The 19,234-nt window shown below is 42.5% G+C and overlaps 3 protein-coding genes; 2 read left to right on the forward strand and 1 right to left on the reverse strand.

The window, feature by feature from the left end:
- The first annotated feature begins 2,480 nt into the window (after window positions 1-2,480).
- GSTUM_00001645001 (uncharacterized protein) lies at window positions 2,481-4,061 on the forward strand. XM_002835817.2 has 5 exons: window positions 2,481-2,800; window positions 2,870-3,002; window positions 3,042-3,065; window positions 3,128-3,363; window positions 3,437-4,061. The coding sequence occupies exons 1-5, from the start codon at window positions 2,655-2,657 to the stop codon at window positions 3,936-3,938; spliced, it is 1,041 nt and encodes a 346-aa protein (XP_002835863.1). The 5' UTR covers window positions 2,481-2,654; the 3' UTR covers window positions 3,939-4,061.
- Window positions 4,062-15,674: 11,613 nt separating this feature from the next.
- GSTUM_00001646001 (uncharacterized protein) lies at window positions 15,675-16,484 on the reverse strand (the record flags this gene model as incomplete). Its single annotated transcript, XM_002835818.1, has 3 exons — window positions 15,675-16,064; window positions 16,126-16,373; window positions 16,445-16,484. The coding sequence occupies 3 exons, from the start codon at window positions 16,482-16,484 to the stop codon at window positions 15,675-15,677; spliced, it is 678 nt and encodes a 225-aa protein (XP_002835864.1).
- A 339-nt stretch (window positions 16,485-16,823) lies between these two features.
- GSTUM_00001647001 (uncharacterized protein) lies at window positions 16,824-18,013 on the forward strand (the record flags this gene model as incomplete). The annotated part of the gene is made up of 6 exons (XM_002835819.1): window positions 16,824-16,923; window positions 17,012-17,085; window positions 17,143-17,358; window positions 17,392-17,592; window positions 17,656-17,709; window positions 17,765-18,013. 6 exons carry the CDS (start codon window positions 16,824-16,826, stop codon window positions 18,011-18,013), a joined length of 894 nt encoding a protein of 297 aa, XP_002835865.1.
- Between the last annotated feature and the right edge of the window lie 1,221 nt (window positions 18,014-19,234).

Here is a 19,234-nt window from a genome sequence, read left to right on the forward strand (position 1 = left end):
CTATATCCATTGCGGGAATCTCTCATCTTTTTCAACTGTGAGGGCCAGGTAACCAGAAGGATGAGATGGTACAGTACTTAAACATGCGTTTCCATGCCACTTTGGAAATATTTTTCAGCTATTCCCCCCAACCCCCCCACCGACATTATATGCGGTTTGGGGGGTAGTTTTATTGGCTTCTTTGTGGGCACTGGATTGATGGCGCTGATAGACTACCGAGTTTTGTAGCACAGCCCTTACAAAAATTGGTTACATTGGGTTTAGTGTGGGAGGGGTTGGTACGAGTACTGTACTGTACAGTACAGTACTTGTATTATATCCAACCACAACGTGGTGTGTAACCAACTACAACCACTAATCTTTGCAATAAAATAAAATAAAAAATAAGTATCACCATGCAAGTGCCAAAATGTTCCTCATAATAATTATCCTGGTTTTTTTGTGACTTTTTTTGAATTGATTTTCTTGGCGACCAGACACTTCTCTTTGAACTTGAGAAGGTCAATTATCATAGGACAATTTATGATTATTCGACATTTTATGATTATGAAGAGCCCTGGACGACCAGACGCGCCCTAATAGGGAGGTTTTGCTAAGACGGTCGTAACTTGGACTTTCCTTATCACCACAGCAACGGCACTAACCTTTCCACATGTGCGATAGTGCTCGGTGGCTCAACTTTGCACAGTCTTAAGAACAGTTTTTAAATAAGACGGTCGTAAAGAGGTTGTGTTTACGTATAGTTTGCACCAACGCTAGGAGAAAAGATTTCAACCCACACCCAGTTTTGTACTGTGCTTAGCAAAACGCCAGTGTTCTGACCATGTTGCAACATTCACAATTCGCCACAAAAATAAGCACAGTTCTTGTTACGACGGTCGTAACAAAACCTCCCTAATGATCAAGTGCTCGAGCAGTATTGACCGCGACTAGACCGTTTTGACATGGTGCCGAGAAGGATATGGTAGCGAGATGGTACCAACACTTCTCTCGGAGATGTGGTGCTTGACTTTAATGAGAGGGTTGACTCAGTAGAGAGAGCGGGTGATTCTCGCCACCCTATCATTCTCGCCACCCTATCAAGTACTCGAGTACATAGTCTAATCCTCCACAAGAGTAGACTAACGGTAGTCGTACTGTAATCCACTCTCTTTCTCACTTGGTTCGGCGGAATTATCGTACGTATTTACTCTGGAGATTTGCTATCTCCGGTAAGTCGCTGATTCTGGCATCAGCAGCCCAGGATAGGTTTAGTTTGGCAAGCTAACGAAATCTCCAAAACCAGTTAATGGGTCAAACAAAGCCAAGGGGCTCAAGCTATCCCGTGTCAGGAAAGCGCTAATCCCTTTCAAGAGCTTTTTGTCTCTAAGCGCTTAGGGGAGAGGGGAGGTTATGCAACAACTTGCGGCAAGGGAGTGGTAAGGTTGTGCGGGACGGAACGCTTTGAGTTTTTGGATACAAATTTGAGCATACGTGATGGCCAGGAATTGGCACAGCTTTCTGACTGGCTCGGTACTAATGTGCGGGGATTGGGTAATTTGTTTTTGGGGTGAGATCTTTGTTTAGTTTTGCTTAATTTTGGATTTATCATATTCTAGGGTAGTGGATTGCCAGATGCCCATCGTGGTGATACCGGCAGTTAGACCAGCTGGTGGACGCCAGAACGGGGGCCGTCAGGATAATTCAAGAATTGACAAGTCCCGCGAACAGCAACCTAACGGAGATAGCGCATCTAAAGAGTAAATACGGTGCTCAGCACACCCAACAAGCCTTGATATGCTCTCCACATCTACGAGTAATCACAAGAGGTGCTCAGACAGCAAATGGAAGTCTCCACATGCACGAGCGCTATATCAGAAGAAGCTTCCAGCTTATCTCTTCCTATCCTCTTCTCTTGTCTGGGCTAGGGAGGCGTCTGCAGCAATGCAATATGCTGAACGCACTTACCGCCCATTTTGGTTTACACCGCTGGGCACTCGGGCCGGCACTGACCTTTCAGACTGCTCATTATTAACCCAAGGCTTCACCGCTTCCGCCTTAATATCAATCAATTTTCAGAGGAATAAACCTGAAGGGAGAGCGGAAGTTTTGCTCAACCTTTAAGCTCCCAATTGTAAAATCCGCAATATCAATGGATTCTTGCCCGGGTTTCCCAAGTGAGCGAGGGAAGAAGGGAGGAAACACGGAAGGATCGAAGGTGGCATCTAAGCCTAGAAATAAACGATGCTATACTGTACTGCACCTCGCCGACTAACTTACAGCCCCGGCGCACTGCTCTGCACTTTTGACTAAGGGGTACCGTGTCTTACTGCGGCGGAGTTTGGACGGCATTAGTGCAATTGCCGTAGAGGTTTTTTTTTGGGGTTTCCCCCCTTCCCCCTCCTCCTACCAGGAAATAAGCGGGATTAAGGGAATTAAGGGAATTGAGGGAATTAAACTTGTGGGGGCTTTCCCCCCCTCTCTGGAGTTGGGCGGGCCCGGAAAGAAAGAGTGAAGGAAGATAAGGAATGGAGGGCTCAAATAGACCTGCTCGCCCACTCCAGAGATTGCAAGTTCTCAGAGATCATCTTATACCTAGCGAGAAGCACATCAGTAACTACAAAAAAGATAAAATCGACGAAAACAGCGAGAAAGCAAAGCCCAATTCTAAGAAGATGTCTACAGAATACTCTTTCAAGGGATGGGTTGGTTCGAGCAATGATTGTATCGAGAAGCAGAACCTTGTCTATAAGGATATCGAGCCTAAGAGATTCACGGAGGACGATGTGGATATTCGGATCACCCATTGTGGTATTTGCGGGTAACATCATTTCCCTTCTATATTCTTTCTCCTCCCCTACCAATGCAATTGTTGACACTAGCGTAACAGGACTGACGTCCACACCCTGACGAACGGCTGGGGCTTCACGAGCTATCCCGTTGTTGTCGGCCACGAAATCGTCGGCACGGCAGTGAAAGTTGGGAAGAACGTCCAGGGAATCAAAGTCGGTGACCGGGTCGGTGTAGGTGCACAGGCAAGCTCCTGCTTGTCGTGCGGTGAGTGCAATGCTGATAATGAATCCTATGTATTTACCCTCCCATCACCAACACTTCTTCCTTCAGACAGTTGCTCATGAGGTGGGAGTAGTGCAAGGACATGGTAGGAACCTATAATGGCAAGTACCCCGACGGCAGCATGTCCACTGGTGGATTCGCCGACTACACTCGTGTTCCTGGCCACTTCGTTTTCAAGATCCCGGAGGCACTCTCTAGTGAAATCGCTGCGCCCATGCTCTGCGGTGGAATAACCATGTTTTCACCCTTAAAGCGCAATGGCTGCGGACCCGGAAAGACTGTTGCAATTATCGGCTTTGGAGGTTTAGGGTATGCTCGTCCCTTTCTCACACATATCCCTCCCTTTCCGCCCAGTCCTAAATACTAACTTGATAAACAACAGACACTTCGGCGTCCTCTTCGCAAAAGCCCTCGGTGCGGACAAAGTCATTGCCATATCCCGCAAACCCAACAAGGCGGCTGACGCTCTCGCTATGGGCGCCGACGACTACGTCGCGACTGACGATAACCCTAACTGGGCAAGCAAGCACGCCAACACCATCGACCTGATCGTGTCCACTGTGAACTCCCCCAAACTCCCCATCGACTCGTACCTCCAGCTCCTCCGCCACCGCGGCGCTTTTATCCAGGTCGGCGCACCGGAGGACAGTGTTCCCGGGTTCAACATACTCCCGCTCATCATGAAGGCTGTGCATGTTACTGGAAGTCTTATCGGTAGTCCGAAAGAGATAGAGGAGATGTTGGAATTGGCGGCACGGAAGGGTATTAAGAGTTGGGTGAACCCCTGGCCGTTGGAGAAGGTCAATGATGCCTTGCAGGCCTTTGAGAGGGGTGAACCCAGGTATAGGATTGTGTTGGTTAATGAGAAGCATGCCCAGAAGTAGACCACGCATCATGTGCGGGTCGGACATATGATAGGATGATATGAATTTCGACGAATTTTGTTTTTTCTTTATTTGTTTATTACTTTCGTTTTGACAAGGAAATTGAACATCTCATCTCTCGAATGATAGTGACTTCAAAAACTCATACTTTCAAGTCAAGTTGTGAATCACAAATACTCACTCGCCGATTTTTCTAGTGCAAACTGTCGTTTTGTGCTTCCGTCGGTAGTTGTAGACTCCGTCTTTTGATGTGATACTTGCAGATCGGCTTTCCTACTTCACGGTGTCTATTGTTTGCACGTCGTGGTTGATAACTCGCCAGCGGCGCTGATCGTATGATACCAATTTATTTGGGTGTGTTCAGGCATGATACAGGCAGTCCTATTCCAATGACGAAAGCCACCCATGTCTTGAGCATGTAAAAAGGACTACACTGGACTTAAGTAGAATTAAGATTTTTTTTCCCAGAGAATTTTCTCAAGCTAGGTGTGGTTCCGGAAGCCTTACATTCATAATATGATAAGTTTCTCATAAAAGATGACACAATTTTTCCATGATTCCAACTGTAATGCCCCTCAAAAGTGTTACCCTACCTTATAATCTAGTGGAAAAATATATTAAATTTTAAATCCAAATTTGAGTAATAATATAATAATTATTATAACGTAATTATTACATGATCCTTATCATTTGACTCTGAGGATTTCTAATACATAACAACAGCTTTAGCAAGGTTTCTTGAATTGAGTTCTACTCATAATTACTTGTTAATATTATCTGATAATTATTATTACTTTTTATTAGAATAGGTATAAGATACTTACTATTATTAGTTTTAACAATATATCCATGAACTGTAAGAAGTGTATCTCTGTAACCAGTATGGATACTTAGTTAAGGATTTTATTTTATGTTTTATTTTAAGTATTTTTTTTTGATACTTGGTTTGTTTTAAGTATCGTTTAATACTTGGCTTTGTTTTATATTTTGTTTTAAGTATCATTAAATTTTGATACTTGATTTTATTTTATATTTTATTTTAATTATCGTTTTGATACTTAAGTTGTTTTATCAAAATATATTACTTGATACCTTTGAGTAGTTTAGTTCATGCAAGACATGAACAGATTTGTGTATTTAAAGACTACTTGATTCCACGATGGAAGAGGCAGACTTCGACAGACGGTATTTCAATATACTTGGTTGAATGATTACTTCTGTAAGTTTTCCCAGTACACCTTTGAAGCCTTCTTTAGTTTACAGCTCCTGCCTCATCTGTGGAAGAGCAGGCTATCTGTCAACTATCGTACCTTACCTCAAAATGTGATTAGCACCTGCAAATATGTTACAATCTCCATCATCTAGCAGTAATATAATCTTACAATACTTGCCCTGTTTTGGCTCAGGAGTCTTTCACTTGGTAATTCATAAAATCTTATGATACATAATTTACTCCCTAATTCATCTTCTCTATCTACCACTATCTGCTATTCTCTGTACTAGCTTTCTTGCATAATAGTAGTGGAGCTACCTTTCCCATAAATGTATCTGGTCCATTTAAGACTGCCTGCTCTTACATAACTTGTAGCTTTAAAAACAAGAATACTTGATCATACCATGTAAAATAGAAACCTGTAGGTCGATTTTGACCATATGTCGATATTGAGAAACCTTTTTCTAAATTTTTTGAAATCCATCTTGAAGAATTTATAGCAGTTGAGAGTAAACATTATTGTGAAGCATTCAACGTCTAGGCTATAACTTGTATTCTAATTGTAGATAAGTTACATATTCAAATTCTGGTGGCTCATTCATAGTAGGTATAGTAACTACCTGTACTGGTAAATCTACAGGTGTCATTTAAGTCCTAAGTGTAGCTGGTCTTTGTCAAAGTTTTCACATTTGCAATGCACTTGTACTTATAGACTTTACTTGCACTTCTGAGTTTCCATTCCCAATAGTTCTTTAATTAGAATATTAAGTATATAGTATAGTAGTCATGCCACTTGGGACTGTCAGCTGTCAGTCAGCAGTGTCCCATCCCTATAAAACAGCTTTTGGTCAGTATCAGCAGTATAGTGTCCCATATACACAGCCCTGTCAGCTTTTTATGACTGATTTTTTATGTGATCTTTGCATTGAATTTTCTCTCAATAAGGTTATACATATCCAAATAATATAGGAGACGAAGCTCGCCATTTATTTTCCCTATCCACAACAAGTATGTTATTAATAATAAAGTATTAGTAGTCTACATCTTACTCCATGTCTACATCTCTGGTCCCAATACTTTTCACCTCAGATGCCTAAATAAGTATAGTACTGTGGCTTCTATTATTGACTTCACAGTTGGTATTCATTGTGCTAACTCTTATAAAAACAGGATTGGGAAGTTAAAAAAAAAAGTTCAGAAATTTTTGTCCCAATACAATTTTGTGTTAGTGAGTCCTGTTCCAAATCCCAATACCTAAACTTTAGCATCATCTCTAAAGCTCTGTTCCAAGTAGTACAACCACTACAGTTTGTACATAGTAAAAATACTTATCATACTTTAACTGATTCTTGTTGCTTTCTTACTCTCCAGGCTTGTATGCGCAACATGTTTGAATTAACTAAATCCACTTGAGAGCTACTTTGAGAATTCATTATTAATAGAAAAAAGGAACTGAGGGAAAGGTGAATTTATTGTAGAAGAAATAACAGGATCAAGAGGATAATTGATTAATATAATATGTTGTTCATTACATATACAAAGCTTTATATAAGGCATAAAATAATATACTGGTAGTGGGAATCAAAGTTTGAATAGTTTAAAATTATATTTGCTTATTTAAAATCCTAACTCATGCTTAGATAATACATCACATATTTCAATACAATATCTTTGTGCAAAAATGTCCTGTTACTTACAGTCTATTCCAAAGATGTCACATATTTGAAGCCTAATAACTCTCTGAGTAGTTGACACATTTACTTTATTCCACTTCCCAGACCTAGCTGAAGGTCCTCTCTCATATATCCTGCAAACAGGATATGGTTGGACAGACGGCAGTAATGTATCTGGTGTTATTCTAACATTTTCAATTCTGTGGCCATATAGTTACAGGACTCAACAAAGATAGTTATGTATGATAATGTGGGGGCCCCATAAGGAGGCCAGAGGGGGATGTTGGAGACCAGTAATTCTGATTCTGGATGTGGTTACCCTACTTAGGGTGGTTTCTAGGTATCGGATCTCAGTATTTTTAACATATTGCCCATCATCCCCACCCATTTTCAACTCTACCAAATGAAATTTCATCAACTTAACTAAAACTCAATCATGTTATCTGATTCTTTTTTCTTTAAATACTATGCCTCCTATTCTTTGCAGTCATCTAATAAAACCTATTCCAACTTATCACCTCTCTGAGTTTACTCAGAAGAGAATTCTTGAGTTATACGAGCCTCAGATGAAATATCAGCAGATTTCTGACTATCTCAATATCCCCCTCATAACTGTTAAAAACATAATCTCAAACGAAGACTTGGAGGGTAAGGAGAAGAAGGGTAGAGGAAGACATCCTAAGACTACCAAGTTACAGGATGATGCTATGGTAGAAGAAGCTCTTGAAAATTGTAATACTACCTATTTTGAGATTTCCTAAAAAGTTGCTCCCAATGTTTCTTCGCTGACAGTCAAGAGAAGATTTGCACAAAGGAATCTTAAAAAGTAGTTAGTACAAGAAAGGGTCTACTTGGATGAGGATCCAGCTCAGGAGAGATTGGAATAGGCATTATCTCATAGGCACTGAATAAGAGAGATGTGGAGGAGGAAGGCAATATGAGGAGATGAGGTTGCTGTTTAGAGGAGAGCAGGAAAGAGGAGAAAATGGGTATTTAGGTATAGTCATATCCGGAAAGTTTTCATACCCTCGCATGGCAACCGTACAACTACAACCTCCAACCATAAAAATTTCAAAAAAAATGTAAAGAATTCAATTAAAGAAAACATGATAGTATTGCTAGCAGACAATAAAAAAACATTATTACTATTTTGTATGGCCTCCATTTGCATCCAGTACAGCTTACATTCTCTCAGGCATCCTATCTATCTATCCATCTAATTTCTCTTGGGGAATTAAATCGCACTCTTCCTTTGCTGGCTCAAACAATTCAGATGCACTATGAGGTCTTCTTTCGAGTCTGGAGAATCGCTTAGTAAGGGCTCTTTTGAGTAGTGCCCATGTGTTCTCAATAGGATTGAGATCTGGTGAGTTTGGTGGCCAAGGGAGTTTTTTGTAACCACAGTCTACTTCCAATTTTCAATTTTCCTCACCACCATGCCAGAAATCATTATCTGCAGCAAGGTAGATATTTTCAGAAGGTCTATTCAGACCCTCTATAAAAGGGATAAAGTAAGGCTGATGGATCTCAGTTGCATATTGGTGAGAGTTTAGGCCAAGTCTGTCTCTTTTACTAGTTCTTTCCTCCTTTCTCCTCTTTCTCATAAGAATCAACTCAGTCTTTCCTCCCTTCATCATTGTAGCATATACTCTAATGCTAGTACTTCTAAACTTAAAGCTAGGCTTTAAGTTTTTTTCTTCCAGCTCTTTACCAAGTCTAACTCTGACCTTTCTGCCTGTTGGATTTGGATCATAAACAATGGTGGCTTCATCCACAAAAACAACCCAATTCTATGCCCCTTTCCAGTTCCTCCTTCTCCTAGCAAACTCCCTTCTTTTCTCCTTTTGTCCTTTTCTCCAAAAAAGCTTTTTCCTAGGTATCAGAAGCTTAAAACTAGCTTCTGATATGATCTTATCAATAGTGGTTTTACCAAGACCAATATTTGCTTTTTTGGTAATGTTGCATGACACTAAATGAGTCTCGGCATCGATAACTGATTCCACTATCTTCCTTTTTATGTCGGTAATCTTGGTTGGTCTTCCACCTCTTTTTGTATAGTGAGTGTTTCTACTCTTAGATTTAGCTCTTTTGACCACAGACTCAACAGTTGACTTGGATACACCTAAAGACTTAGAAATTTTGTCATATCCAATATCCATATGTTTATACAGAGTATAAATTTCCTTATTCAGGTCTTCTCTTGCTCTTAGATTATGTGGAGGGGCCATGGTGAGGAGGGTTGTTGTGGTGATGAGGTGTTACAGGGTTGCATCTCAGGGGTACGAAAACTTTCCGGACACGACTGTACCCAAAAGAGAAGTGAAATAAGGATTGTATGGAACCTACTGCTAGGACAGGGGAGAGGAAAATTAGCCAGATAATGATTGGTTTTTTTTATGGTCAACCTCATGGTCTTTTTTTGCCAGTTTTTCCTGATCCTTCTTCTGCTGAAGGTGGAGTAACTGGAAAGTCAATTATTGAAATTTATGATCAATATAACTTTATAGGGATATGGGAGGATATTAAGGAGCATCTTGAGAAGGAAGAGGTTTTCTTTATCATTGACAATGCTAAGACTCATTTGCCTTTTAGGAGATGGCTCAGATGGCAGAGAATTACTCTTATGGAAATTCCAGCCTATTCACCAGATCTCAATCCAATTGAACATGTTTGGGCTCTAGTGAAAGATAAGCTTCAGAAGCATTATCCTGACCTATCTCCCATGAAGGGTTCTGACAATGAGGTCAAAAAAGCTATTGAGGAGGCTTTTACAGCTTGTTGGAAACTTCTTGACCCAAAGATTTTTGATTCTCTAGCAGGTTCAATGGTGGATAGGATTGAAGCAATTATTAAGGCAGATGGATGGTACACTAAATATTAATTTCTACTATATATTTACATTTTTTTAATTTTTTTTTTGTTATTGTGATGTTGAGGTTGGTGAGGGGGTGGTTGTTGTACGATCAAGTTATTTTTCTGTTCGTTGTAGTCGGTTAATTTTATTAACGAACAATACAACAGTAACAGTTTGAAACCCTGCTTCTGTTAACGCCTCCGCGCCGCAGAATTCCGTACTGCTTGTACCCTCATGCCGGCACGTCTCCATAGGTCATCATCTCGCAAAATGAAAGCAAGAGGACCAGGAGAGGTAGGTGATAAACAAGTAAATTACTTTTATTTTTCGCATCGGGGTATGACATTATTACGAGTATGAAACTTTGAGCATTGCCGCATAGCACCGCACCAAACGCCAATAAAACAGGTGTGGGATGATGTACAGAAAAAAAAGCCTGGCGCAACGAATGGTAAAGAAAGGATGGAGGAAATAAGAGTTGGTCATGACACTAAGCTTTCCAGTTCTCGCGAGGAAAAGCTTCTTGTCTTGCGTGTCGATTTTCGCTTTTTCTTGACGACAGACTTGGGGGGTGGGGTTTGTTTTGGTTGCTTTACCTTCTGGTGGGGTGTTAGCACCTGATCTACTTGGGGGGCCGGAGAGTGGGATAAGACTTGCGTTCCGTAAAGATCTCCGCCGAGCAGGCTCTGGAGGGTTTGATTCTTCCACAACGAGTAATTGCACATCGTCCATGTCTTCGCCTCTACCATCATCCGCACATTCAGCTCCAGTTCCTTTCTCCACGAGCTTCCCCTCCATCTCCTTCTCTTCCTCTTCTGGAGCAGCGATGTTATCCTTGCCATTAACAATATCAGCCAGCGCCCCCTGCCCCCTCTTTCGCCCCTTCGCAGCGACCTTCGATTCCTTCGCCCGCTCCTTCTCGAAGTTCCTGCCCAGGGTCTTGTTCCATCCGTCCACCAATTCAATAGCTTTCTTCCACTCTTCCTCCAGCGTCTCGTTCTTCGCCACCAACCTTGCAATCTCCGAATCACGCTCTGCAAGCTCCTCCAGAGGAACGTAATTCGGCTGGTTAAGCAACTCCTTTAACGAGTAAAGCACACCCTCGAGATCATCACTAAGCGCATCAAACGAGGCCGGCGGCGCCGCAACCGGATTCTCAACATCCTCCGCATCCTCCTCCGTAGCATGGAGCCCGCTGTCGTCTGGCAGACCCTGGATCGTTTTGAGTGTGGACAAGGTCTGCCTGATCAACGCGATGAGGTTATCGTTCTCGTCCGCGAGCCCCTGCGACAGCGTCGTTAGAAAGTCCGTAGTATCCGCCCCGAGGGAGCTCCCCGCAGCGGTCGTTGTCGTCCCATCCTCGTCCTCACCTAAGAACGATCCCTTCGCTGCTCCAATCACGCTAATGTGTGCCATTGGAGCTCGCCCGCGCTTGCTGCTGTCCGTTAACCGCTCTTTCATCCTCTGTATCTGGATGTCGCGTTTTCGAATGTCGTTTGCGCATTGGGTGCGGACTTGTGCGAGGAGGGTTTTTAGGCGGGCGGCCTCGTGGCGGAGGGCGTTGGCGCTGGCTTCTACGGTTCTGAGGGTTGAGTTGAAGGAGCGGGTTTGTGAGTCGAGGATAGCATTTTTGCGCTCTAATTCACGGTTTTTCTCTTTCAGTTGTTCCTTTGGAAGGAGGTTAGTTTGAGAGATTGTCAAGAGATGAGTGCTCGTACAATTGTCTCATTCTGCCTAACTTCCGTGGTGCGAAGGGTTCGGATTGTTAATGCCAAATCCTCACGTTGTTCACCTTCCCTCTACACATTGTCAGCTTATGCTCATGCCGCACTATAGACAAACTTACATCTCTCCGGGCGATAAGCTCGTGAACAAGGTTAATAATCTTCGCCGGAGTGCCGTCGTCGTCGCCGGGTTTATGGAAAGGGATTGGATTCCCACGGAGTAATCCTCGAGAGGCTAGTTGGTTGTTTACGTATGTTGACGCCGATTCCAAGTCTCTGGGATCCATGGCTTATACAGCTATCTGGGGTTGAGAAAATTAATATTCCTTTGGTAGTAGTGGTGGTGGTTGAGGTTGGTGTAAGGTTCTGACGGCTGCAGTCAATGTAAACAAAAGTGTCAACATCCCGTGTTAGTGTGAGGGACGTGCTTACATAAGCGAGGATGTTTAGAATCATATGGAATCACTCATCCGACGCTCTCCACTTAAACAGTATTGTAGACTATCCAAAAAATGCTGTCCGACCTTGTGATCCAACTCCTGATGTTCGATTCCAGTATCTATCAAAGTTTGGCACTCGCAGACACTCTCTACAGTATTGGGGGGGAGAATGAGAAATCTAATCTATAGAGGTATTCTTCAGTGGCTGTCTTACCCCATCGACAAAAGCAAACCCCCACACCTCCCCACCGGCAGCAATAATGACTTGATCCACTCAATCATCTAGCGGCTAAGTACTCGGGTAAGCTATGCCCTCGTTTCACCTCTCTCATAAATTTGGCTATGGAATATGCAGACCAACAAGCTCATCTTCTCCTCCCATGCCTTCCTTCAATATGCACCCTGGACGGCACAGCGGGGGAACACTTAGTTCGAAAACCTATCCTGGACAAGAGATCCTATCAGTGCAGGGCTCTACTCTTACCATCTACTCGTCTTGACCTGACGTCTGTGAGTTAAATGGGTTCCCCAGAATTTTCTCCTGCTCTTACCTTAAAGGCTAGCTAGAGTGTTGTTTGTCTACCCTCTTCTGGCTTTTTGGAGTTCAATTTTTCCTGTGCTGGGGTAAGAGCAAGTTCACAGCATCTTTGTTCTTATTCAACAGCCTACAAGGGTAGTTCTTGGCCAGAAGAAAAGTCTTCTCTGCGAGGGTGTCACAAATGTGGTTTAGCAAGGAAAAGGTTTTTATATGACTTATGATTATGAGTCATAGGTATGTTATCACATTTGTGCATGTGACTACTTTGGGCCATATGACTTGTTTATTGTATTATAATTGGTTTAGGAGTTTTCGCATATGACCTTGGTACGAGGTCATAGGTTTTGTGCATGTGAACACTTTAGTCATCTGACTAGTTTGTTATGATTTGGTCTTGCACATGTAACCACTTGGGATCACATGACTAGGGGCAGGAAGAGCACTATATAAGGAGGCTGGTACAGCCAAGGAGGATAGGCTCTTCATGCTTTATTCTAAGTACTTTTCCTAATTATTACTTTAACAAATGTAAAACACCTTTACTCACTTTACCATTATCACGACCTTTATTACTATTACGACAAGAATACTCTACATGAGGTAGAGTTAGAGAAAGCTTACGATAGGTATTACAGATAGAAGATATTAGTCTTGTACTATGAGTGACGTAGGCATAGGCCTAAGAGCTATCGTACAGCAAAGGAAGAAGAGAAGTATCGTCCCCCGTCATGAAGAACTAACTATCCAAAGGAGGATCATTACAGAGGGCTACTATTATCTTGCTCTAGGAGAAGCTTCAGTATCACTTCCTCCTCTATTCTAAAAGCTAGGACAGGTAGTATTTAGTATTAAAGCTGTCTATCTTGCCTGATATACCTTTGGACAACTCCTGAGTTACTACAGAAAATATTTTTACTACACTATTAGATATTCCTACAAGACCTGTATTGTACCCAGCTTCGAGATCTTTTAATTTACAGGAGACAGCCTTCCAGCAGCTAGCCTAACTGGTTTGAATATATTGGTACCACCTTGGTAGTATCAGAGGAAATACCTACAGTAGTATCTTATACTGGAGTTGCTTGAGGAAGCTAGAATCAAGGTTCATAAGAGTTGCTTCTGTTTTCAGAGTGCGGTGGAATTGTTGGTTTATTCTGGATCTATCATGATATGTGAAAAGGCTTCATCATATATGTTTTTTCCTTCATTCTATAACTTATCAACAAAAAGTCATTGTTGATACAGTTAATCAAGTGGACGTAACCACTACTTCAACTATAAACCACTTTAAACAACAAGTAAAAAAGAGTTACTGTAGGAAGAGAGTGGAAAGAAAAAATATCTAGAACCTACACATTGGAGAGTAGTAAGAATAAGGAAGTTTGGAACAAGTTTTTCTAAGATTTTATGTTGAGTAAAAATACTAACTTTAATTCATACTCTAGACTACAAATAATACTGAGCTATTATCTTAGTTTTATCAATATCAGAATCAGTAAATCACTAAAAGTTTTTCTCACAGTTTGCTGTAATTTAATTATCTCTACTGATTATAATAGAGAAATATGACTATAACATCTTTATTGAGAATTTCCTCCTTCTGTTTCAAGAAGAAGAGGAAAGTAAAGACTTGTAGATAATTGTATTTACAACTATATAAAGATTGAGAAACCAAGATTAATACTTATTCCAGTGAGAAAGAAATATGAATAGTAACTTAAATATAAGTATTAAACAATTACATAATAGAAAATAGTACTGTGGAGTAATAAATATAGCATGAAGAAATCTGTAGAACTAGCACTTCAATATATCTTTAGAGAAGTCAGGAAAAAATGACTTTCAGGATATGTGAAGATAGTAAGGAAGTCTAAAGATATTAAGTAGATAATATAGGCCTGTTTTTCTAGTAGGTTAAAGGGAACATGTAATGGGATAAGGATACTAGATAAAAGTAGAGTAGATATGAGGACAGATGTTCAAACTTTGTGTTTTTTCTCACTAATTTCTCTAGAGGAATTGAAGGAAAAGGATTTTTAGTTCAATCTTCATATCAGTTAATGGAGTTGACACCAGATTCTTTATTTGAAAGATTGGTAGAGGATATTACTGGGAAGTTTATACAGTTATTAAGGCAAAGGGTGGTGTACTAAATATTATATCGATATTCTGTATTCAAACCTTTTGTTCTATCTATTTTAGAAAAAAAAAGAAAAAAAAGAAAGGAAAAAAAAAAAAAAACTATAACTCTAAGGATATTTGATATTTCATAGAAGATTGGTGTTCCTAAGCGGCAGACGGGCGAACACTATTGTCAAGAACAGCAGCCATATCTTTTAGCATCAAACTGTAGCATGGGAGTCTCCGAAGGAAATGAGATGTATGTGGCGATCCATAGAAGAGTCAGGTTGCCTTTATGACACTATATTTCCCACGTACTCCTATTCATCCGTCAGCATTAAGGTGCTAAAAAAGAGAGCCAAGACCATGACCATATTGTTTCTGCCTTTCCTACTCGAGTACCCCTCCTGCCATGTTCTAGAGTGAATCGGCTTACCCTGCCTCTGGCCTATTTCCTGGATACATCAACGTTTTAGAACGTCTGGCCAGCCGCATTAAAGTTACTCTCGACACATTAGTATTGAAAGAGCGGGCAGATTCACTGATATGTGGAGTCATGTTGATTTATTTCGACCACTTTGATAAGCCGCCACGGGAGGGCAAGTTAAGCAAGTTACGAGGGGGTGGAGAGGGACGAAATCTTGTCACGCCTCTTAAGTGCACGAGCGTAAGCCAATAATGGCAGCTGATATTCAGAATACAGATGGCTCTGGTAAGGATGTCGCGGGTTTCACTCGGGTTTCACGCCGTGCTGTGCTTGAGCTTCTGGGCACAGCACAAACTATCGCATGGACCGCAATCCCCCCTTCTCTCAGCAAGCAGATAACTCACTCTGGTTGAACCAGCGAGCGTAAGATCTCCCATTGGAGAGTCAGTGGAGGTGGGGCCTTAATGTAGGCCATTTTCAACCTGCTCAAAGTCTCGCATGACTAAAGTTCCCTGGTTATCTTTCCCCATTCCTGTATGAGAGAAGAATTGAAAGTTTGCCTGGCTACGACCGGGAATGCATTGGATATTGGCCAATTCCGTGAGGCGTGCACTCTGTGTGATACCATGAGACTACAGCAATTAAACGTTGAAACATGAGAGTAGATTGAATTGTATCAAGATTTGTGCATTCCGATGGCAACTCACTACAAAAAAGCAAGAAACAAAATAAACCCTGAAGCTATATCAAAGGACCGCCTTAGGACTCGGAGCAAACCCAGTTCCATCTCCAATCCCAAGAAACTCCCACATGAAATGAAACCTGTCACTCCCAAAATACCTCGTCTCCTGCCCCTTCGCGTTCCTAACGACGGACCACGGTGCCCCAAATGCCCCGTTCTTGACTGCTTCATTGGTATTCTCCATCAAAGCGTTCTTGTACTCCTCCTCCTCAGTTGCTCCAATGATACTATTCAGTTCTTCCTCATTAAACAATCCACTCCAAGTCTCCACAAGCTGCGACTCCTGCGAAATATCTTTGTCCTGTTCCCAAAGCGAAACCCATAGAAGACGGAACGCCTCTACGTAGGTTTCTTCTGGGAAGTGAGATTTTATGTAGATCAGTCCCCGTTGCGGCTACATAAGTTACCCATCAGCCCTTATTCGCGGCGCCTATTATGAAGAGAGATGGGTATACCTTAACTGTGGGGACTGGAAACACGCTCGGTCTCTTCAACGCAGGAAGTCCGAAGTATCTCTTGGCATTCCCCATGTCGATTGCCACGTACGCGGCTTTCGCGGGGAGCTTCCACGGGGGCTGGTTCCCGGTTGCAACATTCACACCCCCGAGAAAGATGGGGACAAATTCTATGGTCACGCCATGGGAATCCAGTGCTGCGCGGTGCTTGTTTAAGAAAGTGAAGGCGTAGTAGGAGTATGGGGACACTTGTGGGTTTATTAGCTATCGTCTGGTGGTTTGGTGGGTGCAACGTGCATGTTTAAGGGAGGTAACGTACCACAATCGAGATAAGTCTTAATTCTAGGGATGGAAGCCATTGTTGCGATATTGTGATGGAGAAGTTTCTTTGCTGATTAACTTTCCAGAGCAGAGTAGATAGTTCAGTTATATACTTTTTTTCTATCGCATTATAAAAGCACCGGCTTGATACGATAACAGGTAGCACGGCTCAGTGTACGATTACTATACGAGTACCGGTACTGTACTGTAAATTACTCGAGCACAGTACTTGTACGTTTAGTGATCAAGTTCAGTTGCCTCGGTAAGTTTAATATCGCTGTGCAACACTGTGGTGCATATAAAGTTTATCCTTCCTTTTTCACCCCCCAACTCCCCAACAACTCGCACTCCTGACAGGCAAATACGAATTTAAAAACATGGCTGGAAACAATCCCCACAAGGTTGCCCTCGTAATCGGCGCATCCAGGGGTATCGGGCGTCAAGTTACAATTAACCTCGCTCACGCTGGTTACATTGGTTTGACATCCTTGCATGGTGGAGCTATTAAGGCTATTGCACCGTAGAAGCCGTTCTCCATTAGACTATTTCGCTGATAGCACAACAGTAGTGCTCGCTGCAAAGAGCATAACAGATGAATCGAAGCCATACACATTCCCACCCGATCCCAACTCTTCCCAGGTGTTTTTTTCTTTCCCCTCCATCCCATTTTTGTTCACCATTAACCAAGGACCCTAGTCTACGATAACCACTGTCGCTCGCGAAATCACGGAGTCTGGTGGCACTGCCCTCGCAATCCCCACTGACGTCCGCTTCGAAGCAAGCATTAACTCCCTAATTCAAACTACCCTTTCTAAGTTCTCCAAGATTGATGTCATTATCTACAACTCTGGGGCTATCTACTGGTCAGCCCTTGACACCACTCCCACACCCCGCTTCCGCCTTTTGCAGCAAGTTAACCCTGAAGGGTTATATATCACTCTATAGGCTATCATCCCGGCATTCCGAAAGCAGGGAGTTGGAAGGGTTGTGGTTGTTTGTCCCCCGATATATTCGAGATTCTTCCGCGGGAAGACGGCGTATGCGGTTGGGAAGGTGGGGATGAGTGTTATCGTTAAGGGATTGGCGATGGATTGGGAGAGACAGGGGGAGAAGGGTTTGGGGATTTGTGGGATTTGGCCAGCAGTGGTAGGTCATATATCGCACATCATTGCGCTGGGGAATAATGGGGCAAAATCTTACTGTTCATAGGCTATCCAGTCCGGCGCCACTGGAAGGGTGGATCCAAAGCAGCTCCGGCATCCCGTAAGCTATGCCCCCCGTTGCGATGCTAGACATTGATGACTTACTCGGCCGACAGACCATCTTCGGCGACGCTGTCATAGCAATGATCAATGCTCCGGTGAAGACCATCAACGGGCTGCTGGATACGGACGAGGATTTCCTTAGGGAGCACGGGGGAGTCACAGACTTCTCAAAGTACTCTCTGATCCCCGGGGCTGTTCCCCGTAGAATTGTGCCGGCGGAGTTCCCGGGGTTGACTGTGGCCGAGCAGGACGATGAGGGGGATCGGATCGATAGTGCCAAGGAGAGGGCGGCGAAGCTTTAATCACCTAGCCAGAGCTCTGAAATGACTAGTTGTGATTTCGTCCTTACAAGTTCAAAGGGTTTCCCATTCGTAGTTGCTCCAAGAAGAATTATGAATTTCAGAGTGTTTCAAATCACTTTGGACGACAAATAATCTGCCTACTTTAGTCAACCAAAAAGTGCTCTTTCGAGCCGTTTTTCAGTGAACGCCCCTTTCCACCGGGCAAGCGGTATCATAGGCCCTCCGGAAACGCATGGGAACTAAGTTGCACAGTACTGTACCACCTTCACGTGCTTGAATAGTCCAACCCACCCACCGGTTATCACTCGCTTGGTTCTCTGCATGTCGACTATGAATAGGGGATTTGCACTTCCAATGTGTAGTATTCTCGAGAACCGAATGCTGCTCGGTTAGTCCTCGGCCGGATAATCTCTCCGGCCGGAACTCGAAACGCCCCGATCGGAGGCACTTCGACCCGGCGATGATCTACGATTCTCGGTGGTTCTGCACGCGGTCTTGGCATTGCACGAAGGGTTTTGTTTTGTATGCGGGGTTGGTATTGTCCAGGGCTTCTAGTGGGATGCACAGTACTGTACTCGAATAAATTTAATGCTTGGGTCGGGTGAATTCATCCCCGTCCTTCGAACAGGCTTGGTCGGTGAATGCGTTGCATAATCTGGTTATTTACTCGGATAATCCACTATCTCCTGGGGCGATATTTATCTCCGGTACTGGTACTAGGATTAAGCGAGCTCTTTGTCAGATGCGAGCATGGACTAGATCAAAATATATTTAGAAGCAATAAGAGGATTATTGAACTTACTTGAAGCTGGATTCTTCTCCTTCTTGCCTTAGTACCGTACTAGTATTCTGAGAGTGGAGAAGGTGATAAGTAAAAAAGACTAGTTATGGTTAGGTGCCTTTGCGATATAAAGAAATGTATGATATCTAGGCAGGCTTATAATAATTTTATCTTGGTAAAATTGCTAAAAGTACTAGAATGAGAAATTCTCAAGAGTAGAAATTGAAATAAAGACATAAAGGGTGGTGGAGATTTATATATAAATAAGATCTCTCCTCTGTTACTTCAAGTTGTTGAGTCAAAATAGTTAGATATTTTGATTTATTTTGAGTTTTTATCTCATATTTTATTATTTTTAAGCTATGATAATATTATTATACAAAGGTATACAATATCTAACCTTATAGTATAAGGATTAAAACCCTCCACCCTATTAGACC

The sequence above is a fragment of the Tuber melanosporum genome (genome assembly GCF_000151645.1).
Source record: "Tuber melanosporum whole genome shotgun sequence assembly, scaffold_119, strain Mel28".
NCBI lineage: Eukaryota > Fungi > Ascomycota > Pezizomycetes > Pezizales > Tuberaceae > Tuber > Tuber melanosporum.

Excerpts from the sequence above, each read along its gene's own strand:
- GSTUM_00001645001 (XM_002835817.2), top strand. The coding sequence starts at position 2,655 with ATGTCTACAGAATACTCTTTCAAGGGATGGGTTGGTTCGAGCAATGAT. Across the intron at positions 2,801-2,869 it reads ACCCATTGTGGTATTTGCGG|GACTGACGTCCACACCCTGA; the intron begins GTAACATCATTT and ends CTAGCGTAACAG. Across the intron at positions 3,066-3,127 it reads ATGCTGATAATGAATCCTAT|TGCAAGGACATGGTAGGAAC; the intron begins GTATTTACCCTC and ends AGGTGGGAGTAG.